Genomic DNA, 27,841 nt, shown 5'->3' on the forward strand with positions numbered 1-27,841 from the left:
GCACCCACTCCATGGCACTCTACACCTCTTCCATCCATGTACCTGTTCAAATTGATCTTAAATGTTAAAATTGAGTCCACATTCACCACTTCAGCTGGTAGCTAGTTCCACACTCCCACCACAATGTGAAGTTTTCCACTAAACATTTCGTCTTTTCACTATTAACCCATGTCCTGTTTGTATCTCACATACCCTCAGTGGAAAAAGCCTACCTACATTTACTTTGTCTATCCCCCTCCATTTCTAAACACCTCTATCAATCTCCCCTCATTCTTCTATACTCCAGGGAATAAAGTCTTAATCTGTTTAACCTTTCCCTGTCCTGGAAACATCCTAGTAAATCTCTGCACTCTATTATAGCTTTTTTGTTGTTAGGTGACCAAAACTGCGCACAATACTCCAAATTTGGCCTTACTGATGCCTTTTATAAACTTTAACATACCAACTCCTATATTCAATACCTTGATTTACAAAAGCCAATTTGCCCAAAATAAACCCTTTATAACCCTATCCACCCGTGACACCAGTTTTGGGGAATTGTGCATCTGTATTCCTGGATCCCACTGATCTACCACACTCCTCAGTGACGTACCAGGAAATTTCCTGCTTATTACTTGAAGGGCTCAGGCCCAAAATGTCAGCAATATATCTTTGCTTTTTATGGATGCTGAAAATACCAGCTCAGTTCCTCCAGCATTTCTACAAGTCTGCTCTGGGACAGATCTACCTAGACCAAATAAATCTGAAATTCTCTTGTGAAAGCAAACTGGTTTCTTCGTAAAAGCAAAATTTTGTAAAGCGAGCATTTAAAATGGGGTATACCTGTACTGTAGAATCCTTAACATATTGCTGCAATACTTCCTATGTAGCACACCAAGGGTCTCTCGAGTGGATACAAATGTATCCATGTCTTTCACTATGCCAGTTCTTTAAGGCAACCACAAAGTTTAGCTCCCATTTCAATGTTCCAATACAAAAAGGTGGTTTCAGATTTCCCACAAAAATCAAACACCCATAACAATGTAATGTCATTACAGGAATGAAGTTTCAAACTTAAAATTTACCCTATAGTATAATTAGCATTCATAGATAAGCTGTAGTTACAAGGCCTTCATTTAGTATTAGGCAAGAGAGCATGATTGCAAGTTTTAAAAAGTGGCTTTTTATTCAATATACATTTTCAAACATTTTTCCATTCTAGCCTTAAAACTATTTAAATAGTGAGTTAAACACTCTCCTATTATATAGACATCTGTAATAAGAATTTTTAAATCTAATGCATAGTAAAAACTGTCAAGTTTTAAGAGATCATGCAATTAAGTGAAGTTGAGCTTAATGCTGTAACATCAAATCCATCTCCCATGACAAGTCAGGACACACCTTAGACTCAATGTGTCATTTGGATTACCAGAAAATTAATTTTTACAGTAAGAGAACATGACAAGGAAGAGAGGACAAGCACAGTTCATCGCTTAGTATTCACCCAGTGATACCGATCAACGTGGGGAACCATTAACATATTGGAAACGCTGTACATTTTGTAGATTTTCTGGGCAGGATAACAGCCATTACAATCTTCGACAAATGGCTTCCTGCGAATGAATCTGGGCCAGCCAGCTGAGGGGTGTGTGTGATAGTCATACTGCAAAAAATAAATGAACTGTTAGAATTGCAGCGGGATATGGTACAATTTTTTTTATACAAAAGTCTTCATATTTGGACACCATCCTTCTGATCCATGAATAACTTGCTCCAGAACAAACCTTCAGACCCCACTACCCAAAATAGCATTTTCTATTAATATTTATGATTATAGCTTATAGCCAAAATGTTTCTAGTTTCTATTTCAATCCCCAAATTCAGCAGAACCTTCATTTGCTGATCTTGTCCACCTTAAATTATGTGGACTACTAGCTATTTTATGGAATCTGAAAATAGCTTCACAGAACTCGATAATTTCAACTCCATTTCCTTCGGAACTCAAGGTCCTTAGATCAGAGCTTGGTCAGCAGTTTAATTCTTTGATATTTTTAGATTACATTGTTTAACCCTGCCATTCTCAATCTTTTTTCCCCCAAGGCCTCCTTAGCTCCCAGTTTTTGGTCCCCTTTTGCTGTGTAGCAATCACCCAGTTGGTTTCTTCTGTGCTTCTCTCCTACTGACTACATAAAAAGTAGAAGTTATTTAAGTTCTTGGTTCTCCTCAAATGTGCTGTGGCCCAATTTTTTGGGGGGAATGCATAGCCCCTGTTGAGAATGGCTGATTTAGTACAACACATCCTTCCCCAGATTGTTCTGTAATTAAAGAAAACACTCAAACTTCCTCCTAGTTTTAGATTTTTCACCACATTTTATCTCTTGGATTCTAAAACTAGAATGGTCACAAAAGCTACTTGGCTAAAGATTTAATATCATTTTCACTTATTGTAAAGTCCACAATAAATTGACAACCATCAGCATTGATAACTGGAGGCAAGTTTCTCACACAGCTACTTACTTCCAGTAATTAATAGACAGATTCAACCTTGAACCAATGCATTCCCATTGACTGAATGCTGTTTCCCCAGGAATTAAACATTCCTTTTTGTAACCCATCCCACTCCAGGGTGTCATTGCCTAATCAAAAGTTCATCATAGGTGTCCTTCAACAAGTTTAAATGATTACTAATACACTCACTGATGTAAATGGTAATGTGCTTGCCACTTAATGCAATTCATCTCATAACATTTTATCAAGTGTAACCAACAAGCCAATTAACAACCCTTGTCCTACCTCATTAAGGAGGTTTGTAAACAAGGGGAGAATTGTTTGATTAAATTCAAGTGGCCATCTGAAACATCAACTTTCAGGACATTTTGATATTACTAATTGGAACCTGAACTTCTAAATTATTTGAAGGTCAATAAAAATACAAGATTGATAAATATACAATCATTGTGGTAATCAAAATATGAGAGTAGAGTTTTAAAGAGCACTTGTTCATTTCTATCAGATATTTGACCAATAATTATTTAGCTCTTCAATTCTAAAATTCTGTAGTGGTAACCATTGCAAGTGCTCCAGTGGATAATTCATCTACTGTACCTGGTAGATGCTCTTTGGATTAATCACAGTGGGGATGTTTTGAGGCACACCAGGGATTCCTTCTAGCTTGTATATACTGTTTGGATTGCTCACAATTGGTATGGTCTGTCTTTCTAATGCTGCAGTGAAGCTTTCCTCGTTTCCATTTGTATTGTGCATGGCACAAATTGTATTCCTTTCCTTGTTACAACCTTCCTCATCAGAGGACATACCAGAGAAATAATCAGAGGTAACTCGCTCTGCAGCATTGCTGATCTGCTTGAAGATTTCCATAATAGAGTTCTGTTCCTCCAGCTTTGTTACAATGAATGGCTGGTTCTTTTCTCCACACCTTAAATAAAAATGCATAGTCAATTGAAGCTCAGTGAATTACCTACTGAAATGGATGAATTCCAAGTCCCAGTCTTACAGCAAGCAGGAGACTATGCAGTACACGAGTACTGGAGAAACTTAAGTAAGGTTATTTTGATGAAGGGCTAAGGCCCAAATCTTTAGTTACCCTTTACTCAGTCAGCATCTGCAGACTTTTCAATTCCAAGCAGGAGACTTTCTTACACAAGTTTAAAAGGGTTTGTATGAGATCAGCCCCAAGTAGTCTTTGTGACCTCCAAAAGATGCATCTCAGAACAAGTGTTAACCACAAGGGCAACAAAAAACTGGGGAAGCTGCTTAACTTGTTGATCTCTCAAGTAATACAGAATTGCATGCAATGGAGAGATTCACCCTTTTGAAACTAATACATTACTTTCAACTTCCCAAGTCACATCTGGTTAAATGGTTATTTAAAAAGACCTCCTAAACATTTGATACTCACACAGATTTTATTTTATTTTTTTTTGAGTATTTGCCAATTTTAAAAAAAATCATTAAATTGCACATATTGGTTACTGATGACAAGCGTTACCATGGCCTGGTCAATTTGACACAAATTTCTAAAGATCCTTCCTCCCCTACATTTGGTCTTCAGTTTTCACTTTTCCCCAGAGATTACGAGAAGATAGACAAATGTGTTAATATTCAAGGCACAAATATCAGCAAGACTGATGGATTCAGTTAGCTTGTCTTCTCCACTCTTCAACCCGATACCTATACCTCAGCACAACCAAACCCATTGTCCTTATCAGTACACTTGGCAAGTTGAAGAGCAGGATTCAAGGTAGGAAATTCATATCATTAACCCTTACCTACACCACACTTCATATGGGTCCACCCAAATAGTGAGTTCTTTTGGAAGTTCTAAAGATGAATATTCAATATTGCTTTCTACACAAGCCTGAAAGAGGACAGGATCCAGAGGTTGATTCTTGTTCAGTCTGATGCACCTTTGAAAAGAAGCATCATTTCATCAGGCAAAAGCAACAAGATACAACATCTATTAAATTGGGTAGAGCAAGTGGTGGGCAAACATCAAGTTGCCATCTCTTTTCACCACCCAGTGGTATCATCCGCAGATAATTTTTTGAATTCTATGAATTGGAAGGTTGATTACAACCAATGAGTTCTTTTTTTTTTTAAAAAAATCTTGAAGAATCCATCAGTATTCCAGTTTGAAATAAAAGTAGCCATTTGCAATTTGTTCAAACTTAAATTTGACAATTTTCTAGTTACATTTTTACATGATATAAATAATAGCCACGCCACAAAACAAACCACCTGACAATATTTCCTTTCCCCAGACTAAGAACTGGCATCATTGAATGAGACCATTTCATAGAAGTAGCAGAAACTTTTCAATGCCTTGAAAAGGCACGAGTCAAATCACAAATTCTGTTCCAATGCAGACCACAATATCAATAATCTGAAGTTTCAAACAAATCTAATGTTGTTTTCTTACACAAAAAGAAATTTGGAAAGAATGCAAGGGAAGAGATTTATTGGTTCATGTATGCTATTGCATCTCCAAATGCTTCCAGCTGAGACAACAATCCCTTCCTACCTGTAGGCTTGTCCTTTATGTGGGTTTCCCCAATACCAGTGATTCTTGTATTTTTCAAACAATATTTTTGTCAATTTGTTCCCAAATTTCTCCATTATCTTCTTGCTGAATTTCTCATTTTTCTTTACTAGTTGAGTGATGAAAACAACTGTGGCAGCAATTTCCTCTTTCATTGTTTCAACAGGTGGCACCTGAAGGATTAGAGTTAAACCTTGAACACAGAACCTCCTTGCAGTACATTCACCCCCACTTTTCCCACTCTCACAAGGTGGGCCAACTGCATGTCATCCTGGTTTAGCCAGTTACTTCACCAGTTGAAAAAAGTTGCAAACAACAAGAAAATTTGAAACCACAGATGCTACAAGTCCAAAATATAAAAATGCTAGAAACTCAGTAGGTCAGGTAGCATTTGTGAAAAGTTAAAGATAACATTTCATGTCATGAATTAATCAAAGCAAAAGGTATTTGACCCAAAAACTAATAGTAAATTAACCCTTGTTTTTTTTTTTTTTAATTTTTTTGGCATGAACAACATTTAACCCTTTCAAAATTCAGGACAATCTTTAAGGGCATTGTCTTTATTGCAACAAAGTTAAGATTCAAGGGACTCATTAATCAATTTGAGGGATGACTGTCAAGGACAAGGATGTGTTCCAAATTATACAAGGCATAAAGGGGTGTGGGGGAAAGGAAGAGGATGCCACAAATAAACTTGGAAGATTGGATATTGTGTTTGACCCAATATGCTTTGTGTTGCTGCCAAAATAGTTGCTCTTGTGAAGTATCCAAATAGTTACCCAACCAGCAGAACAAGCCTAAAATGACATTCCAACACAAGCTTAAAGCTAGTAGAATTTCAGCTATGGACATATGCCATCCAAATTCAACTGTAATATAGGATTGTAAACATTAAAGAACTTCATTAGCACACAAAATCAACAACTAGGAACATACATAACACAGAAATAATCACTGTTCCTTTAACCCACGCATAATCAAGCTTTGGAAAAGGAACAGCATTATCCCATACAAGGATTGAAACATAGCTTTTTGACCTAATTAAAATTTAGCCAGGCAAATTCAATTTTCTCACAACTTATGGAGGTTTCAACACCATCCTAAACTGTTGAGAATTAAAAAAAAACACTCTTATATGGAAAAATGGACAGGCTCATTCACTCCTCCCCCAACCACACCAGTTCCAAATGAATCCAAGTCCTCAACTAGAAAGAATCATTGCTCAGATAGCCTGTGCTTTAATATCACTGGTTCAATGAGCTTTGAGCACCACCTACTGCCTCAAAGGCAAAACTCCATTACAAAAAAAAATTTTGCTCCCAATTATTTTGCAACCATCTCTAAAAACCTTGTTCAGCTGCAACTTCTGAGTATAACATTCAGCTTGTGAAGTTAACTTGCAGGTAGGTCCCCTTAAAAGTACAACAAATAAAAACAGTGGAGCTCAGAGCAGCCCCATGACAAAGCTAGTGCTTAACAGTAATAGATGCTAACTGTGGAATATGCATGTTTTTCACAGTGACCACAACAGTCCCACCCCCCTTCTCTCTTATCCCAAATACATGTACCACCTTGCCACCAGCAAGTCACAGAATCTGGAAGAATTGATGAGAATGCAGGATTCACATTGAATTTCATAAACAGATAATTAGCACAGGTTCAATGGGCAGAAGGGCCTGACTCTTATCTTTGCAAATTTACATTAGTAACAATGAAAAGAAAACACTGGAAATGGGTAGGTGAGGTAGTATCTGTGGAGTAAAATAGTCATCACCCTTTTATCAGGATCAATAAAAACTATTCTTACTATCTAGTTTTTCCATCCTACAAAATAAATCTTTCCAGCCACATCTTTTCTCCAATTCAAAAGTCAACAAGAACACATGTAGCTCAATTGCAATCAATCAAGAAATCTGGTCATTACCTGAATATCCCACCATCAGTAAACCACCAAACAAAAATCTATCAATTTGGATTAGAAATTACTTTTAAATAAAAACACACTAGCTCCTCTTCTCAAACTAATTGAACATAGATCATCAACTCTAAATTACCAGGCTCTAACAGATTTAAAATTCCAGGTTTGTGAGAGATACCTCAAACTAATTCACCTACCAGTAACACTTAAAATTCTGTTACCAAATTCCTTGGGTGGGGCCTTTATGGGGGGAAAAAAGCATCATGGGAAACCCACAATGAACTGTAAGGTCAAAGGAATTGCCATTCCTCAGTTTATATAATGGGCCCTTTGGGTTTTTTTGCCATTGTAAAACACCAATTTTTTTTTTCCTAATTGCCCCAAGAAATTTCACCATTCTGTTTTCTGAATTGCCTTACTCTAATATTTAACTCCAACTAATATCACTAGAGGGGAAATGTGTCACAAATGTATTTCCATTTTGGGCTTTTAAATACAAATATTGCAAATGTTTCCTTCATGACCATGGTAATTATGCTTTAGAACTGCTTCATTGCAGTGAAGCAATTTGGAAATTCCCAAAGGTGTGAAAGGTCCTATAGAAATGCAATTCTTACTTTCAAAGCACCAAATATGTTCTGGACCTATTGTCATTCTGGAGTCTAGAATGTGATCAAAACTGTAACTAAATTGGTAGGGTCATTTCAAAAGTTTTCTTCTCCAATATTGTTTCTGTATGTTGAATTATTTGAAATAGGAAATTTGTTATAATTGGGTTGTTTCAAGCAGAACAGTCCAATTCCACACTGAACAGGTACTGACCCTATTACAAATAACTCAGGATATTATGATTTTGAGAAATAGAGACACAAAGAGATTTAGGGAGATAATTGCAGGGCTTAAAGCCTGGGTAGATGAGGCACCCTTATTCATTTTAGATTTATTGTCAGGTAAGTTTTTGTTAAAATTAAATGAGAAGGTGACCATTCGCCCATTGTGTTTGCACTGGTTTATTAGAGAAGTCAAATTGCATGCATTCAGAAGCAAAACATTAACATTAACATACCCCCACCTACATTGAACAGGTATCACCCATTGTGGAGGCCACAAATGGTAATGAATTGCCATCAAAACTGGGCAGTATTTTCATTGAATCCATGCTGAAAAGGCTGTGTCCACATTGTATTTTCCATGTGAAGGTGGCTGGCACAATATGTTCAAGATTCAAAGTTCTTTTTTAAAATATTTTATTTTTGGGGTTTTTTTTTCAATAATTATAGATAGTGACATTTTAAATATACGATATTAAACTTTTTCTCACAAACACAAAAAACAAAAACAAAACAGTCCCTCCCTCCCTCCACCACCCCCCCCCCCCCCATACATACAGATCCGTTCACCATCAGAGCTTACATATATTTTAAGTATATAGAGTACAGTTGGGGAAACTATGTTTTTGTATATATAATAATGACTTTTGTACCCTTTTTTGTTCCATTTTATTACTGTATCTGGGCCCCTATGTGGTCCAGGTATGGCCGTCAGACCTTTACAAAAGTGTCATATTTATTCTCTATGTTATATCTGATTTTTTTTTCCCCATACGTATACAGCTGTTCATTTCCACAGTCTATCGTGCTATGAGTGAATAGAGGGGAGTCGGACTTCCAAGTGATCCCGATATTTTTTTTGCAACCGCCAGTGCTATTTTTATAAATGAGATTTGATATTTGGTTAACTTGTCACTTATTTCCATGAAAATACCTAATAGATATAGCTCTGGATCACCCATGAAGGCCACTCCTGTTATCCTGGTTAATTTTTCTGCGATTTCTTGCCAAAATGGCCTCAAAATTCCTTTTAAAGTGGAATTGAAACTTAGACATACAGCCATTTCAGCCTATGAGTCCATTCTGCCCAATTGACACCCATTAACTAACACCCTCGGTATGTTTCGAATGATGGGAGGAAACTGGAGCCCATGGAGAAAACCCATGCAGATACAGTATAAACTCCTTACAGACAGCGTGGGATTCAAACCCCAGTTTCGATCTCTGTCTCTGTGAAGTAGTTGTACTAACTGCTAAGCCAACCGTGCTGTCCATAACAGTAATAATAAAAATACAATATACATGATATCAATGTTTGCCTGGTGTAAGCCAAACTAAGAGCCCCAAGCAATAAGAGAAAGAGAAGCAAAAGAGAAAATGAGTGCCTATGGATTTGACTCCGTGCTCCTGCAGCCTCTGCAGTCGTGCAGACTCCTGTTCAACCCACTAGCAACCTAACCTCCAGGTTCAAACCTCTGATACAATCAGGAAGCTTTCAGCTCCTAAGGCCCATTCAGGTGCCCTTCTTGCCCTTAGCACCCTCTTGAATTCTGTTTCAAATATCTGGTTCACATGATCCGGTCTCAAGTAGCCTGCAACCTGTATGAGTCCTTCGGCCACAAATTGGCAACAGCCTGTGTTGGTCCATCAGCTACTGAGCCGCTGGCTGATCGACTGCCATGGTGACCTTCCTACAGGATAGTCTCCCATGCTTCTCCTTCTCAACAGGGGGTGTTCTCCCCGTTTCTGGTGCCCCATGCCAGTGCGCAGTTCCCCTGGGGTATGCAACCCCTTGTGGTATGCTGCCCAGCATAGGCATTGTCATCTTAGGCACAGACCTCTGTGGTTGCAGAAACTTAAAAAAGCACCATCTGCTCCTTTAAAGCCTCTATGAAACCATCAGCATCAGGACTGGGCAATGGGACCCTGCAGAGCAGTGCTGTGTCTCCCTAGTCCACACCAGCAGCAGCGCTGCCATTGCAGCGGCTTGGCAGTGCCGCCATATTTTTTTATACCTGCCCAGGATATGTCATGGATTTCTGAATAGACACTGCCCTAAATGCATAGGTCACATAAATGGTAAATAAACCCTTCCCATATTTGCAAGTAACTAAAAAAAACAGAAATTAAGAATCAGTGAAGCTCAGTGATTGAAATTTGACCTTCAATTTTACATGGTCTATTCATAACCAATACAGCATCAAAATACAGAATTGATTAATGGTCTTGACTTAAAATATTGATTCTCCATTTCAGTGCACAGATGCTGCTCGATCCACTGAGTCCAGATTCCAGCATCTGCAATCTCTCATGTCGCAAATATAGTTATTGTCAAGAAACATTGGAGAAGAGCCATGTAGGTGACAGGAGGTGCTTTTCCCTTTGCCTTTTCTATTTCTTCACTATTAGTGTGCCAACCTTCAGCTAAGATCTGTTTCAATATTTTTATTAAATTTTACAACAATACAATAAGCCATATTTATCTAAATATAAAGAGGTATTACGAATCATAAATCAGTTTTGAAGGGCCAGCTGGGCTACTGAGCCTCTTTATTCTTATGTTCACATTGTAACCAAATGAAAATGCAAACACCACATTAATATTGTATAGCAATTACAATATTATTCACATTTTCTAATACAATGTCCATTAGTACTTTATATTCTTACTGCACAGTAAATCTATAAATTAACACTCTACAAGAATTCTGCACATTTAAATTGTACACTATACTACCATTAGACTTCATCCATAGAACCATAGAACGCTACTGCACAGTAAACCAGTAGTCTGTGCCGACCATTATTCCGTAAGTCCCTTTGACCTGGTCCCATTCCATAACCCTCCAGACATCTCTCATCCATGTATCTATCCAATTTATTCTTAAAACTTAAAATTGAGCCCACAGACATTAATCTCATATTCAAACATTTGTTCCGTCTTTTGTGTTAGGAACATAGGAACATAGGAAGTAGGAACAGGAGTAGGCCAAAAATGACCCATCGAGCCTGCTCCGCCATTCAATAAGATCATGGCTGATCTAATTTATGACCTAACTTCACCTACCTGCCTTCTTCCCATATCCCCTAATTCCTCTATCATGTAAAAATTTATCTAACCGAATTTTAAATATGTTTAATGAAGCAGCCTCAACCACTTCCCTGGTTAGAGAATTCCAAACATTCATGGTGGATAGCTGTACGTCTTGAAGCAATGTGTGATGCTGTTTCTTTGCTTTATTGATAGAAAATGAAAAATAAAATATTTTTACAAAAAGATCGAGCCCACATTCACCACATGAGATGGCAGCTCATTCCACGCTCCCATTACTCTCTAATGCTCCCCCTAAACCTTTGCCCTTTCAGCTTAAAAACTATGGCCTCTCATATTTATCTCCCCCAATCTAAGTGGAAAAAGTCTACTCGCATCCATTCTGTCTATACCTCTCATTAGCTTGTAAACCTCTATCATTCTTCTTCAAGGAATAAAGTCCTAACCTGTTTAATCTTTCCCTGTAACTCAGCTCCTGAAAACCTGGCCACATCCTAGTAAATCTTCTCTGCACTCTTTCAAGCTTTTTTATATCCTTCCTGTAGTTTGGCAACCAGAACTGCACACAATATTCCAAAATCCTTACTTTTGAGCTCATTTAAAGTCAGTGCATGGGTTAAATTGACCTGCTCTCAGTTTACCATAGATTAAACTGTAGGTTTTCATAGATTCCTGCATGGACAAGTCCAGACATGAGCAAGAGGGAATGGTTCCGTTACTGAAGTGTTTCTCTGGCAACAAAGTGATCACACAGAAAGTGCAACGTAATTACTTGGGTTTAAATTGAATGTTTATTTTATATGCAGGCTGCATTTTTTTTCTTTCCTCTTTTCGAAGCAGTTAAGCAAGTTATAAGGCCAGGAGGCTGAGCAGCCAATTAAGGAACACGAAACAGCATTGCATTTCCTCAACTGTAGCAAGGCCACGAGCACATTAATCTCATATTCAAACATTTGTTCCGTCTTTTGTGTTTAGACGTTCCAAGCAGCCCCATCCATGATTATACTAATGTCCTTCATAAAAAAATGCTCTTGTTCCTCTGAGAGAAAAATAGTTGACTATAACTTTCATGAAATTGTTGAAAGAAACTAAGCTCCAGCAATAAAACATTGCCTTCATATTGTAATTTCTTCCCTCTTAGTACATCCCAAAGTATATTGCAGACAGTTTAAAGTGTAATTATTGTCATTTGGCAGTCAATATGTAGTTAGGACCAAATTTGGACAAGTGGTAATATGGCAGGTGGAATATAAAATTGGAAAAATGTGGCACATAACATTAAAGCAGAGTTTCTTTGAGAGATTGGGTAGTGCTGATGTTCGAAGGGATAAAGGTGATACATGTAAACATGCAACTGTAGCAATTGATCAAGAGGCCACATAGTATATTAGTCTTTATTACAAGAAGTGATATTTCTTGATGCAGAATATAGTGAATATAGAGGAGGCTCACTTGCCGGGATCATTCAAAACAAAGACATTAAATTTCAGGATCTTAAAGAAATGTGAGGACAGCGCTGGAAAATGGCAGTAAGGTGAAGTTCAGCATAAGAGCAGGTTTGAAGGGCCAGATGGGTTATTTCTGTTTTTACATCTTATTTTTCCTATGTTCTGTGTTAGTTCAGATTCTATCACCAATGTGTATATGTACATATGTACAGATGGTAGCGTAGGATGACTGTGATTGGCTGAGAGTGTAGCTACACCTACTGGGAGGTCTTAAAGGATTGCTCCTAGCCAGACCAGGTCATTCTGGACTGGTCAACCTACTTGTGATATGCTCCAGTCTTTTAGTTAATAAAAGCCTTGGTTTGGATCAACAAGTCTTTGGTTCTTTCGACACGCACTACATGTTCTTAATGGAAGTTTTTAAAATTGTAGTTGCAGACAGATTTTGGCAGCAGGGAGAAGATTTTCAATCTTCTTGAATTTGGATTGTGGAAAAAGGAAATTGATGTGGTTAAACATCTCATTTGAAAGAAATTACAGCTGAGAATGAAGCACCGGAAACGTTAGCCTTCATTATATGATTGAGCCATTTGATTGGGGCTTGATCCCTAAGCTTTTGAATGCAGAAGTTGGACTGCTTTCCACTAAGCCATGGTTGGAATAGGAACAAATGAAACATAGAATGCCCATTTTAAAATTCCAAAGAGCACTGCAAAACTTAAGTAAATAAACTGGTGTCTGGTCAGACAACAGAATATGTCAGACAGCAGGTGTTGTCAACTGGAGCAAAAACCAAATAGCTGGAGGAACTCAACAGGGAGCCACTGGATGCTTAGATTTCCAGAGCACATTTATTGAGGTGTAATATTAAGGGCTATTGCAGAAAATTAGTTCCTAGTGTAGGAGGTAATAAATTGGCATGAGATCTGGAAAATTGAGTCTAATTTAGGAAGATGTGAAATTGTCCATTTTGGTAGGGAAAATAAGGAAAGTTATTTAATTTAAACAGTTGAGACTGCAGAATAATAGGTTGCAGAAATGGCTTGGGTGGATTTACAAATGGCTAATATGCAATTAGAAGTAATTAGGACAAATAACAGAATGTTATTGTTTAGTCATAGAATTCTACAGAACAGAAACAGCCCAAATTGTTGATGCTGACCAAACTATGCCTTCGTTTGGCCCTTATCCCTCTAAGCCTTTCCCATTTATATACCTGTCTAACTGCCTTTGAAACATTGCAAATTATTGTCCCCGCTTCCATCTCTTCCTCTCACAGCTCATTCTATTTCCCCGCCACCCCCGTGTGAAGAAAGTGCCCTTCGAATTCCTTTTATATCTGTCCCCCTCACCTTAAATCTTAAATAATTTCACCTCTTTGAGGAAGAGGCTAAGACTACTTACCTTATCAGTGTCACTCATGGTTATTCAGTGTCTCCGTAATGTTAGGGACAAAGATATTTTATTTTACTATATTTGCCCCTGCGCTTCAGTTTTAAAATCTAACAATACAGTGCACATTCCAGATTTTATTCCAGGGTATTCAAGGATATTTGTTTACATTTTGGTTTGACCATGTAGAAATTATAGTATTTTATTGTCCATAGTTCCCTCATTTCAGAGCACCATAATATTAAAGTAGTTATGTTTAGTACTTTGTTGTATATCCCTTGCAGACAATGACTGCTTGAAGTCTGTGATTCATAGACATCATCAGGTGCTGGGTATCTTCTCTGGTGATGCTCTGCCAGCTTCTACTGTGGTCATCTTCAGCTGAAGGCATGCTCATTTGGATTTAGATAGGGTGACTGGTTTGGCCATTCAAGAAGTTTCCAGTTTTCAGCTTTGAAAAACTCCTTTGATGCTTTTGTAGTATGTTTGGGATCACTATCTTGCTGTAGGATGAAACACCATCCAATTAATTTGGAGGCATTTGGTCAAACTTGAGCAGATAAGTTGTTTCTATACACCTCAGAATTCATTTTGCTACTGCCATCAGCAGTTACATCATCAATGAAGATAAGTGCGGCCACACATGCTCAGGCCATAACACCCCCACCACCATGTTTCACAGATGAGGTGGTGTGCTTTAGATCAGCAGTTTTCAAACTTTTTCTTTCCACTCTCATACCACCTTAAGTAATCTCTTACTAATCAAAGATCACCTATGGCACAGGGATTACTTAAGGTATTTGAGAGGAAAGAAAAAGTTTGAAAACCACTGCTTTAAATCTTGGGCAGTTCCTTTACCCCTCCACACTTTGCTCTTGCCTTCACTCTGATACAGGTTGTGGTCTCATCTGTCACAAGACCTTTTTTCAGAATTCTTTAGGTTCTTTTAAATACTTCTTGGCAAGCTGTAATCTGCCCATCCTGTTTCTGTAGCTAACTAGTGGTTTACATCTTGCAGTGTAGCCTCTGTATTTCTGTTCATGAAGTCTTCTGCATACAGTCGTCATTGACGCATCCACACTTGCCTCCTGAAGAGTGTTTCTGATCTGTCGAATATATGTTTGGGGATTTTTTTCATTATGATGAGAATTCTTCTGTCACCTGCAGTGGAGGCTTTCCTTGGCCTCCCAGTCTCTTTGCAATTACTAAGGTCATCAGTATGCTCTTTCCTTTTAATGATGTTCTGAACAGTTAATTTTGGTAATCCTATGGCTTGGAGATATCTCTTACTTTCTTATTCTTGTTTTTCAGCCTCAAAATGGCTTCTTTGACTTTCATTGGGCACAACTCTGGTCTCCATGTTGAAAAATTGCAACTACAGTCTCCAATGGTGATCAAAAGCTTAGAAGCAGGCCAAGCTCTCTTATACGTGGACCAATGAAGCAATTAAACATACCTGAGTACTCACAAACACCTGTGAAGTCAAATGTCCCAAACATTATGGTGCCCTGAGATGGGGGAATTATGTATAAAAAGTGCTGTAATTTCTACATGCTCAAACCAAAATTAACAAAAATAACCTTGAATAAAAGCTGGAATATGCACTTTAATGGCATGTGAATTACTTTTGATTACAAATTGAAAACTGTGAACCACAGGGGAAAATAAAAGGAAAAAAAAAATGTCTTCAATTCAAACATGGAGGGCACTATATATCTCTGTGAAGTGTCCCCCCCCCCCCAATTATGCTCCAAGGAGAAAAGTCCCATCCTATCCAGTCTCTTCTTAAAATAGTCTTCAATATTTCAGTGAATAATTTTTGCAACCTTTCCCTTAACAAAATATTTCCTGAACCAAGGTGATTAAAATATTCAAAATGAAGTATCACCAATTTTTCCACAACTGTAACACAACCTCCCTGCTCCTGTATTCAATGACCTGGCTGATTGAATACAAGTGTGCCAAACACCTTCTTACTACCTACACTTCCAATTTCATGGAACTAAGTTACCCTCCTCAAAAGTCTAATAGCTGGAATGCTTAAGTTGTTCTATGAGGAAAGGTTGAATAGACTTTTCTGCTGGAGATTAGAATAGTTGGAGACCTTGTTCAAAATATATAACATTCTGAGGGGCCATGGTGGTATGGCTGTAGAAAGGATGTTTCCTCTGTGGATGTACTTGGAATTATTTCTGTTTAAATATAAGAGCTCTCTCCCCCTCAAAAGATAGTGGAGGCAGATTCTGAATATATTGTGGCATTTTTAAGCAAGCTAGATGTTTTAAATCACTGCCTTGTGGGCAAAGCCTCTTTAGGCAAAAGTTAAGAGATGGTAAACTCTGAATTCAAACCACCTGCTGCCTCTTTAAGCAAAGGCTAGAAGGCAACTCTGACTTCAAATACCCAGGCTCGGCTCGCCCAGCTATCAGTACCTGGAAAGGGCCCCAGCTATGGGCAAATACCACATGTCAGTCTGGCAGGAGGGGCTGGCAGCTGTGACAGAGCGCAGGAAACAGTTTCCCTAGCAGCCTGCAGCAGCAAACTCGGTGGGCGAAGGATCCGTAAGGACAACAGCCAGCAAGCATGGTCTTGAAACAGACCACTGCGGGGCAATCCTGTGTCTCTCTCGCTGTCGTGCCTCGCACTCCGCCAGGCTCAGTGGCATGGGTCCCAGAGGGAGGCGTTTGTCCTGGACAAGCACTCGCCTTCAAGTCCTTGCCCCAGAACATGGTGCTTAAAGCTAGCTCCTTTCAGGTGCCTTCTCCACCAAGAATGCATTTGCAGAAGCAGATTCAGACCTGTGGAATGGCCATTCAGGTGGCAGTACTGAAAACGCAACGCTGGCCACCTGAAAGGGACAGCTGCATGGGAGGCGCCTTGGAGCGCACTCTGGCTACTGTACCTTCAGGATGTCAGCGCTGGGGGGACCTGAGTGCTCTGCCGATTATCCCTCCCGGAGGAGGGTTACAAAGTGCACCTCGTAGGTGCCTCCTGCGCTTTCAGGTGGCCTCCCGGCAGCCGCAAAGGAGTATAATATGCAGCTTTACATGGGGTAGTTTGGCCACCTGAAAGTGCCTAAAATCGAGTGCTTTAATCCATTGAGTTGTAAATTCCTATGTTCCGCAGCCACCGTTGAGCATTTTCGGGATAAGTTGATTGTCCCTAGGCTAGGATTTGCAACTATAAGTTAAAACAGCGACAGGAAATTTCAGCCCTAAACCAATCTTGAACTGCTCTCGAGATGGAAATTTTAACTGGGAATTCACCCGTTACTATGCAGATGGTGAATTATCCTAGAACGCTTCCACCAGCGTTGTCTCCGCTCCATCCTCAACATTCATTGGAGCGCTTTCATCCCTAACGTCGAAGTACTCGAGATGGCAGAGGTCGACAGCATCGAGTCCACACTATTGAAGATCCAGCTGCGCTGGGTGGGTCACGTCTCCAGAATGGAGGACCATCGCCTTCCCAAGATCATGTTATATGGCAAGCTCTCCACTGGCCACCGTGACAGAGGTGCACCAAAGAAAAGGTACAAGGACTGCCTAAAGAAATCTCTTGGTGCCTGCCCCATTGACCACCGCCAGTGGGCTGATACCGCCTCAAACCGTGCATCTTGGCGCCTCACAGTTCGGGGGGCAGCAACCTCCTTTGAAGAAGACCGCAGAGCCCACCTCACTGACAAAAGGCAAAGGAGGAAAAACCCAACACCCAACCCCAATCAACCAATTTTCCCCTGCAGCCGCTGCAACCGTGTCTGCCTGTCCCGCATCGGACTTGTCAGCCACCAACGAGCCTGCAGCTGACGTGGACATTTTACCCCCTCCATAAATCTTCGTCCGTGAAGCCAAGCCAAAGAAGACAGGAGATTACAATCCGATCCATCGCGATCTCAAGAAACAGCGCCGCAGGTTTGAGCGGGCGACTCTGCTCCTAGTTCGAATCGTAGTGGTCCATCATCCAAAGCAAAAGAAACTTATCTTTTGTTGGTGACGGAACTGTACTGAAACATTTTTTAACTTCTACACTCTCTCCCGTTTGAATTTCCCGGGCTAGTTCGGTTTTCCCTCCTGCGAAAGGGCGCCTGATACCGGCGCTAAATTCAAAGTTGTCAGTTGGTCTGAGACGCCGCAACTTGGGATATATAAAGAGCACCCAGGGGATTAGAGTAGCAGGACTTTGGAACAGGTGGGGGTTGTCGCGGAGAGGTCTGCACAGAATAACACTCAGAGTGGAATTATCTGAATCTTCGGGGAGCAAAATAAAATACTGTCTAGAGCACAAACGCGCAAATCAAAGGTAAGACTTTTCCAGGAGTTTTTGCGTAAACAAGTTAAGTCACGGGATTGTGCTGAGTTCTTGGTCCCGCGAAACGAGCAAATTCCTAAGTAATATTCGCACCGGGTATCAGCTTTTATCTGGAGTGAAAGAAGAAAGTCTGCAGACGCTCAATGCGAGAGGAACTCAGCTGGTCTCCCGCCGTCCATAAGAGGTTCCATGCACTGCCAGACTGAGACCACCCGCAAATTGGAGGAACAACACCTCATATTCCGTCTGGGCATCCTCGGATAGCATTAGCATCGGCTTCTCCGGTTTCCGTTAGCACTCTCCCCATCTTTCCTTGTGTCTCCTTTTCTCTCTCTCTCTCTCTCCCCCTCCCTTCTTCAGACCCCAAAATAACTCCCTCCCCTAATCAATTCTCACCGTTCCTCTCTCCTGTTCCCCGACCATACCCAATAAACACCTTCTGTCTGTTGGTCCTCCCCGGCGCCTGCTTGCTTTTGACTTATACATTAAAGAAGGGTCCAGGCCCTAAACATCGGTAATACACCTTTACCTCCCATGGATGCTTGCAAGACCGGCTGAGTTCCTCCACCATTTACTGCATATTCAATGTCAACTATTATCTCGCTCATAAAGTCTCCGTTTGAGAATTGAGTCTCGATAACTGCGTGAGATTGGTTCGAACAAACAAGAGAGGCTGGAAATGCTGGAAAAGTTGAGCAACACATAAAATGCAGCGTGAACTCCGTGGTCAGGTACCATCCATGGAAAGCAATAGGCAGGCAGTTCGGGCTGAAACTGCTTCATCAGGACTGGGAGAGAAGAGGACTCACACCAGAATTTTAAAAGTAGAGGGCGGAGGAGCACTTTATTCTGACTTCTGTCCTTTTTCTTCCCGGTTCTGAAGAAGGGATTTCGGCCCGATACTTTGCCCGTCAATTGCCTTCCGTGAACCTACTGGATTCCTGCAGCATTGTGTATGTTGATCCAAGATTGGTTCAGTGTCTACCCCAGTCATTCACACCTTTTTTTTGGCGATGGCCCTCTTAGGACTCTGCTCAAAGTTTAGGTCTCCCTTCCTTGTGAGGCAGACGGTTACTTGGTTTCTTCCATACTTCCCTCTTGCCAACTACCGAAAAACATTAAAAATTATTTCAGTCCGTGCCCCGTTTAAATGTGCCGTGGCCCCTGGAAAGGAGGGGGGTGGAGAAATGGCTGGTCTAACTTGTTATAAATCCGGGAACCGCGCAACAAGGGGATTGAAAACTAATTGGAGGCAAAGCGTCCGAATGATAACCCGACCCAAGTTTACTCAGAGACTCGTCAAATTTTTGAACAAGATTCTTGGACCTGAAATGTTAATTCTGCTTACCTAACTCACTGAAGGTTTCTAGCAATTTTCTATTTACCCAATTTGCAGATAAATGACCTTGAGGCTGGTGATAAAAATCATGTTCCAACTTGGGAGTAAGAAGAGCCAGTCACAAACGATACACCCTTATAGTTCCAGGCCATGGTTCGGAAAGAGTTTGATTTTTTTAATAAAAAGCAACTGCAAAACAAATACATGAGAAAGTGAGGACTGTATATAAATTGTACTTTTGTAACCGATTCTTTAAAGTTTTGGGCGTAAACGGAAAAAAACGAACCCCAAACTTCAACGTCACTTTCGGCTTTCTAACCAATTAGAAATGTTTTATTTGTGTGTGTAAAAAAAAGTTTAACGGAGTGGATGTCGCAGCGCGCTTCGGGGAGGAACTGCGAAATTAAACTTGTTACCAAGCCAATTCAAGGACGCATTCGATCAAGTGGCCAAAAACTGGCAAATGGCTTTAAACTGGTTCTTAAAGCGAAAGAGTTGAAGATACCGAAGATCGGGCTCAATGAGGATAGGGCCTCGGCAGATCACACTGTGGAGGATTAAGGTCTGAATATACAAGAAGATAGAACTGGAAGAAAGTTTGTGCACCGTCTTTCAAGCTACCCGAAGGTCTTCGTAGCCAATGAAGTAGTTTAAAATCTAACTAATGTCATGTGGGACCCAATTGCTATAATTTCCACCAACAGGAATAGCATATGTGTAGAGTGTTTTTTGCGTGAATAACTTTTCAGTGTCCATTTTATTTCAATTTATCTCCTAATTTTTTCATTTCTAATAATAATGCGTTGTTTTATTTCTCCAATCAGTATGCTCAACCGTTCTTTGATGTCACGTTTGAGCACTCTCTACACTTTATCGGTCCAAATTTCGGTAATAAGATTTGAAATTATTGAACAAACATTTGCTTTTGCTATTTCTCGCTTCTGCTCTTAATCTCTGCATCTCAGTCTATCCCGATCTGTATCCTCTCTCGCCCATTTCGCGAAATAAACAGGGACGGATAACGCCTTTCTCCAGTCTACCGCTCTGACTGAAGTGACTGTTAAAACACTTAAGTTCACCAAGTGCACAATCTTTCAAACACGTGCAATAAACTAACCCGGAGTCTCCGGGAGAAAGAACGAATCGGGGAAATACGACCATGGTACCGATGATTCATGTGCAAGAGCAGATGAACAACAAAGATTCGGGAGACGCACGAGAGACTGAAGATATGGGAGGCTTGTATTTGAGTAGCGCCTTCCAAGAGCCTCTACAGGCGCTTTCCGACCAATGAAGAACTTGGCGTGGTTATCATTTATATTAGAGGAAAATTGGCCGACAATTTATATTCAGAAAGACCAAGTGGTGCGTATGCTTTTATGTTGATTCGGAATCGATTACCAATGGAGAGCTTCTGATTCACATCCTATTCCAAAGGTTAGAATGTCACTCCAGGTTTTTGTCCCGGGGCCTTGAATTGACACGCAAAGCAGCTCGATGGTATTGGTCTCACCAACTAGGCCACAGCTGACCAAACGCGTCCACTGAGGAGGAGGAGGGAGGCGCGGGGGGGAGCAGCGTATGTAATACGCCAACCTTTGTGATGAATCAAACCAATACCCTCCGTATTCTGGATGGAAACTGTTGCTCGGGGTTGACCACACCTTATTCAGGTACAAGATCGGCCTCGGTGGAGATTTACAGGTAGTAGTGAAGCGACCCGCGTCATCTGTCCCCCTGACTACACGCTGTACACACAGTCACTGCCGAGTGTTGGTCAGATTCCTGCAACTTGGAGCAAACTCCCAATCTCTCCGTACACAGGTACAGTTTAACCACTTGCCTAAAGGTCAGAAAGACCAGGTTTGTCGCCCAAAATAGCTTTAAGCTTGCTGATTTCGATGGAACACGGATTCGTTCTTAGGAACGACGTGGGGAGATTTGGAACTTTTTTAAAACTCCATTTCGTTTCTATATTTGAGTTTTCACTTAGCATTTAAGAATTCGTAATAGCATTTTATTCGAATAACCCTTTTCAATTCGAAGTTAGCACTTTCTATTCGGTTCCTATCTTGGGAATTCTATAATCAAGTTGTTTTAATCTATAAATGGCATACATTTTTTTCCAAGATCGGAATAATTCGGCATAGAGCTGCATTTAATTTGACTAATTTGTATCCTCCGATTAAATTGGAGTTAGAATTGAATTATTAAGAAAAAATGACTACGATCTTTTCTTAAACGAGGCTTGTAGAATTTAAAACGGCGGTTTTATTTAAATCGTTTAGAAGTTCATTGAATGATGCCGAGATTATTATAATATTTCTGATTGGTTGTGGAATGTTAATTCCTACTAATCTTTCCTCTCTATTCAGGTTGCTTTTTGAAGATCGCCCCCACCCCCTTCCATGCAATGACTGACTGGCCGTGTTTGTAGGCAGTGTAGTTAGCTGATTGCGGGAAATGATGGTCAATCGCTACTTACACTACCATCAAAAGAGGCCGCATCTCGTCACCAGCACCTGCAGACCAGTTTGTACTGATAGCATCCTGCGCAGTGCATAGCTTCTCCAGTACCTCGTTCTGAGAATCTCTACTGTTCGTAAATAATCCCATAATGTTCACATTAGCTTCAAAATCCGGACATAATACATTCTCTGAGATTCCAATGGGCCTATTCTGCAATTTAAAATATAGTTTGGAACAAATGGCATTTGAGGTCCGATAATGTATACCTTCGGTTTGTCAAAATTAGAGCTATCGTTTTCTGATGAACTTCTGCTCAAAATCATTCGATTTTAACTATTTTCTTTTAAATGTCCATCTGATGCAAATTGTTAACCCAGGTTGTACTTAAATGTTGCGTGTCCGCTAATAAATTATCTTTTGTGGTATAAGTACTCGTGATTTTTATTAACAGTTGTATTTTTTAGTCTCTTTCAATTATTGTCCTTGTGTCCAGAAGTCGAATGTCGTTTGTATTTGTTACGCGCCTGGTTGCTAGGCAGTGTAGTTAGCTGATTGGTAACCGCTAACTAAGCAATCACTAACCACACAGCCAAGCAAAAAGTAGTACGCCTTGGTTCTGTGTCCATCTCAATGGAGAAGGAAGGGACTGTGACAGAAACGTTTACTTTGGTTTCCAGGATCGGAAACAAGTGGCCTTTTTAATTTGATGCTAAAGTTAAAAAGTGATATATTTTGCTCATTTCCTTTCTATAATGATACATTGACCGTCGCAATTAAAATAGCTTTCTATATATTTAGTTTCTGTAATGGTAGCTGTACATATCAGGCAATAAAACGTGATTTTCTTGTTTTGTTTCTTTTGAGGACAATGTGATTGCTGAAAGGGTTGAGGCCTCCCATACAAACCAGTGCGGAATACACGAATGTGTCACTGGAAAGAAAGGGGGTGGGTGGATCCGCTCGTGAGGATTCTATATATCTTTAAAAAAAAACCTTAACCTCTCCTCCCCCACCACCAAATCTAATCTAATCCCATAACTAACATACATTACTACATATTGATTGATTCGGATTACATCAGATGACACGCAAGGATCCCAAAAATATTATAGAAGTATTATTCATTCAGGGAAAATTTCACTGATCAGGTGAATTTTTAAAAAAAGTATAATTTCAACCTCATAATTATACCAAATTTGTAGAAATAAAGAATATTTACCCTTTAAATTTTAGGTAATTTTGTCTAAAGGAATACAACTTTGAATCTTTCTAATGTCAATGAAACGTCGGATTTCTATGTTTCAGCAATACATTTCCTTGCTATTACTAAAACGAAGTTAACAAATTTTAATTGAGAATCTGACAAAAATAATTTAGGAGTAACACTTTCAAAATTTCCTAACAATAATTCAGGGTTTAACGAAAAAAAAACCCCACTCCAGTTATTCGTTGCAAACACTTACAGAAATCCAGAAAGAATTAACCTTCAAAAAACAAAACCATGTGGAATGTAAAAAAAGTTCCAATTTCTTTTCCATATCTAAAGAATTGATCTGATAAATTCGACCTCCATCTACTCAGTTTTTAGTTTCGTTATTTTTAGTTTTTTTTCTATATATTTGTTAACATTGTAATATGGTGATATATTATTATTTGTAATTATGATCTTAGATGTTGATTAAATAAAATATTTTTAAAAAAGGATTGTATGGTGTAACTCTTGTTCTAACTGAAGGGAAGGAGAAGGATGTCTTCCCAGCATACTGAATGTCTGAGAGAATCAATTATAAGGATTTCTTTATATCGGCCCGATTGATGAGAGCAATCCCGCTATTTATTTGGCGACGCGGTGTTTGTCTGGTTCGATGGTCTTTTCATTCAGCAGTGATTGCTCGTGTTTGTACAATTGCAATTTGGTCTTGTTGCTGACAGTCTGTGAAACGAATACATTTCACACTTTGGGAACCATTTTGCGTGACAAACGTGACTTGGTGGAAATATTATGTTAGCAGCAATACCAGCTGAAACTGGAAATAGTGCGAGGAAAGTGGCTGACGTGCTAACTCCCGCGTTTGTATCTCGAAAGTTAACCCAGATGGACGAATGCGCTGTTTTGTTTTGTCCATGTCGGGATGCCAGATTCCATCTAAAAGTAGAATGCTTTTTTTCTCCCCCTTTCCCCAGCATCAACATCAAGTATTCCCTGGATGGGTTAAATGTAACGAAATACAACTAATTTATTCTGGCGTCCTAACTCTCAACTTCAAAAAAAGTTTCGAACATCTGTTGGAGGACTTCATTGGACCGTGCATCAGCCCGCGGAGAGAGGAGTTGTTGACGGGTTTGGGGTCGATAAATCGTTTATCGAAAACAATCGATTGTTGTGTCTTAGTACAGCATGCATAACATGAGGAACAATGAGGAAGTGTACAGGAAGGAGATATCACATGACATGTGACTGGTCGCAGAACACGCCGCAGCCAAAACGAACGAGCTTTTCAGATGAAAGGTTATAGAACTGAAACTGTAATGATGCTTCTCGCTCCACAGTTGCTGACTGACCAGTGGTTGGTTGATTACCCAGCATAGAACACTACTGCCCTTCTAGTCTGTGGATTCCACTGACCAGCCATTCCATAACTCTCCCATCCACATTTCTATCCAATTTATTCTTAAAACTTGAGTGAGGTTGCATTTACCATGTCAGATGGCTGCTTGTTCCAACACTCCCACTACTCTCTGAGTGAAGTTCCCCCTAATGTTCCCACTAAATCATTCCATTTTTACTGTAAAGCCATGACCTCTTATTTATCTCTCCTAATCGAAGTGGAAAGAGCCTACTCGCATTTACTGTCTACCCCTCATAATTTTGTAAACCAATGTCAAATCTCCCTTCTTTCTTCAACACGCCGAAGAATAAAGTCCTAACCTATTTCATCTTTCACTGTAACTCAACTCCCGAACATCCTAGTAAATTTTCTCTGCACTCTTTCAATCTTACTGATATTCTTCCTGTAGTTTGGTGACCAGAACTGCACACAATATTCAAAATTTGGCCTCACCAATCTCAACTCCTGTGCTCAATACTTTGATTTATGAAGGCCAAGATGTCAAAAGCTTTTTTCACAACACTGTATACTGTGATGCCACTTTCAGGGAATTATGCATCTGTATTCCTAGATCTTTTGTTCCTCAGCACTCCTCAGTGTCCTACCATTTACTCTGTATGATTTACCTTGGTTTGCTCTTCCAAAAGCAACAACATCTCACACTTGTTTGCGTTAAATTCCATCTGCCCATTTTTCCAGTCGGTTCAGATCCCTCTGCAAGCATTTTGTAGTTATAATGAAGAAAGTAGTGAGTATATAATTAAAGCAATTGATCTTCACTTATCCTTGGTCATGTGATCCCCAAGAAGATGCAGCTTAATACCCACCAATAAAATTTGTTTGTTAAAACACAATGCTGGAGGAACTCAATAGGTCAAACAGATTATATATATATATATATATATATATATATATGTACACATACTTTATATAGCAAAGATAAAGATACATAACCAACACTTCAACTTGAGCCCTTCATCAAGGTATGAGTAAAATGTAGGCAGGTGTAACCAGCCTACCTATATTTTGTTCATACCTTGATGAAGGTCTCAAACTCAAAATGTTGGTTAGGTATCTATCTTTGCTATATAAAGTACGCTGTTTGACCTGCTGAGATTCTCCGGCATTGTTTTTTAATTTCAATCATGGTGTCTGCAGACTTTCATGTTTTAATAAAATGTATTTCTAGCTTTTAAAACCGGGTGAACTACATTATCAAGAGCAAGACAATATAGCACAACGTGTTTTAAAAATTGAACCTAAAATCTTACAGATATGAAAGATTTATCACTGCCAAAACTTGGGTAATGTGGCACAAACAAAATGTATCCTTTCCTGGATATAGTTTGATATCTTTCCAAAAATATCTCTATTAATGTGACCTCGAAGCAGCCACTTTCATGTGTTTGTGCTGCGTATTGTCAGAATCAGAATTTATTATCATGGCAAGTCATGAAATTTGGTGTTTTGCGGCAGCAGTGCAAACATTCATACTATAACCATCTTACAATATTGCTATATATTTTAAAAAATTGATGAGAAGTAAGGTAGTGTCTTTGGTTCATTGATTACATTGTCCTTGTGCCATTGACTGCTTAGTTTTAGGTTCTTATACCTTTTTCCTGATAGTTGCAGAGTGGCCTGATGGGGGTCTTTGAGGATAGAGGCTGCTTTTTAAGACACCACCTCATGTAAATGTCCACGATGGAGTGAAGGCTGGTGCCTGTGATGTTGCAAGATGAGTTAACAATCCTCTGGAGTTTATTTTTGTCCTGAGAGATGGCACCTCCTTACCAGGCAATCAGCCAGAATGCTCTCCATGGTACACCTGTAGAAGTTGTTGAGAGTCTTCGGTGACATACTGAATCTTCTCAGACACCTCACAAAGTATAGCTAATGGCGGAGCCCTCTTTGTAATGGCATCAACGTGGAGGCACCCAGAAGTTTGATGTTCTTGGCCCTCTCCACTATTGAGCCCACGATGAGGACTGGATTGTGTTCCCCTGACCTCCTCCTGAAGTCCAAAATTATCTCCTTGGTTTTGCTGACAGTGAGTGCAAGGTTGTTGTTGTACCTCCACTCAAATATCTCCTTCCTGTACACTTCCTCATTGTTGCTTGTGATTCTGTCAACAACTATGATGTCATTAGCAAACTTGTAGATAGCATTGGAATTGTGCCTGACTGCACAGTCATGGGTCACACAGTATTGTATCACCTTTGGCATAACTGTTTTGACATGCTACAATGATTTGCATTAATAGAGCTTCCAGAGCAATCATTTAGTATAGTAGCATGATCATTTTCAGCCCATAAACAATGAATTTTCAAGCATTTTTATTGTCAATAAGATAAACAAATTATGTCATTCCACATAAACTGGAATGCATTGCCCATGGAGGTGGTGAAGGAGGCTGGTACAATAGGGACATTTCAAAAACTCTTAGACCGGCACATGGATGCAAGAAAAATAGAAGGTTATGGTGGGAGGTGGGAAAGGTTTAGTTTGTTGAGTAGGCTTATATAGGTCGGCACAACATCGTGGGCTGTGCTATACTATAATGTTCTATGTCACTAGTCCAAGGAAATGAAGGCGGGTCTTTTCAGCGCTGCTCAAATCACGTGTTCTCAAGAGCATCAAAGTTCGGCCAGCCGACCTTCAGGTTGCCACCAGAGAGCGTGATGCGTCTATATAACGTACACAGATCGTGCTAGCGTGGTGAAGTGACAATCTATTCTTCTCTTTCTCCGCATTTAACTTTGCACTTAGCACACCGACCACTCGGGCTTCTCCCAGCACTGAACCTAGCGGCATTTTCCCATACCTTGATGAAGGTTATGTATTTTTACCTTTGCTATGTAAAGGACACTGCTTGACCTGCTGAGCTTCTCCAGCTTTGTGCTTTTACTTCATCCACAGTGTCTGCAGACTTGTGTGTTTTACTCCCGAACCCTCCTCGCCTGACAACTCCTACCCCGGTAAAAGGCTGTTGCGAACTGAAAGTGTTGCGGAAACTACTCAATCACGTGCGCAGCAAGGACGCCGTCTCCAAGGGAGACCGTTGCTGCGGCAGCGACCCGCCCCCTTTGTTCTTTGCCCCTGCGGTTGGTTGTTGTATTCGGGCGGCGCTGGGCGATTGGTCGCTGAGCCCGAGTCCCGCCCTCCCGATTGAGGGGATCGCGCGCGCTCTTGGGTTGCCATGGAGACTGATGGCTGAGGCGGCGGTCGAGCCGGGTCGGGAGGCCGACCCTCGCTCCTGTTACACGGTGTTCGCCGGTTCCTCGCAAGAGGACGTCGCTTCCGCCAAAGTGTTCTGGAGCTCGCTGTCCCTGCAGCCGCCGCTCGAATCGCGCCTGGTGTCCGGGGACATAAAGCAGCGGCTGAAGGTGGCGCCGGCCGCCGGATGCAAAGCGTGCAAAGGTAGGTAGGTAGGTAGGT

The 27,841-nt window shown here is 40.2% G+C and overlaps 2 protein-coding genes across 15 annotated transcripts in view; one reads left to right on the forward strand and one right to left on the reverse strand.

The window, feature by feature from the left end:
- Positions 1 to 1,160: 1,160 nt before the first annotated feature.
- btg4 (B-cell translocation gene 4) lies at positions 1,161 to 27,453 on the reverse strand. 9 transcript variants are annotated; one of them, XM_069894644.1, is made up of 7 exons: positions 20,727 to 20,909; positions 19,335 to 19,514; positions 18,987 to 19,091; positions 5,021 to 5,211; positions 4,269 to 4,406; positions 3,085 to 3,415; positions 1,161 to 1,642 (listed from the first exon to the last, which is right to left on the reverse strand). In XM_069894644.1, the coding sequence occupies exons 4-7, from the start codon at positions 5,191 to 5,193 to the stop codon at positions 1,466 to 1,468; spliced, it is 819 nt and encodes a 272-aa protein (XP_069750745.1). In that variant the 5' UTR covers positions 5,194 to 5,211; positions 18,987 to 19,091; positions 19,335 to 19,514; positions 20,727 to 20,909; the 3' UTR covers positions 1,161 to 1,465. The 9 variants fall into 9 exon arrangements, with proteins under 9 accessions (XP_069750745.1, XP_069750742.1, XP_069750743.1 ...); XM_069894641.1 differs by lacking the exons at positions 18,987 to 19,091; positions 20,727 to 20,909 and adding an exon at positions 27,253 to 27,453; XM_069894642.1 differs by lacking the exons at positions 18,987 to 19,091; positions 20,727 to 20,909 and adding an exon at positions 22,061 to 22,251.
- hoatz (HOATZ cilia and flagella associated protein) overlaps positions 20,955 to 27,841 on the forward strand; it is an 82,336-nt gene continuing 75,449 nt past the window's right edge. For 3 of the 6 annotated variants that reach the window (XM_069894637.1, XM_069894636.1, XM_069894638.1), the window contains exons 1-3: positions 20,957 to 21,149; positions 23,979 to 24,303; positions 27,323 to 27,823. In XM_069894637.1, the coding sequence (XP_069750738.1) occupies positions 24,297 to 24,303; positions 27,323 to 27,823 (508 nt within the window). In that variant the 5' untranslated portion in view covers positions 20,957 to 21,149; positions 23,979 to 24,296. Of the gene's footprint in view, positions 21,150 to 23,978; positions 24,304 to 27,322; positions 27,824 to 27,841 lie in introns of all 6 variants that reach the window. The other 3 variants (XM_069894635.1, XM_069894634.1, XM_069894639.1) reach the window with 2 other exon arrangements.

This window comes from Narcine bancroftii, chromosome 8 (genome assembly GCF_036971445.1).
Source record: "Narcine bancroftii isolate sNarBan1 chromosome 8, sNarBan1.hap1, whole genome shotgun sequence".
NCBI classification, from domain to species: domain Eukaryota; kingdom Metazoa; phylum Chordata; class Chondrichthyes; order Torpediniformes; family Narcinidae; genus Narcine; species Narcine bancroftii.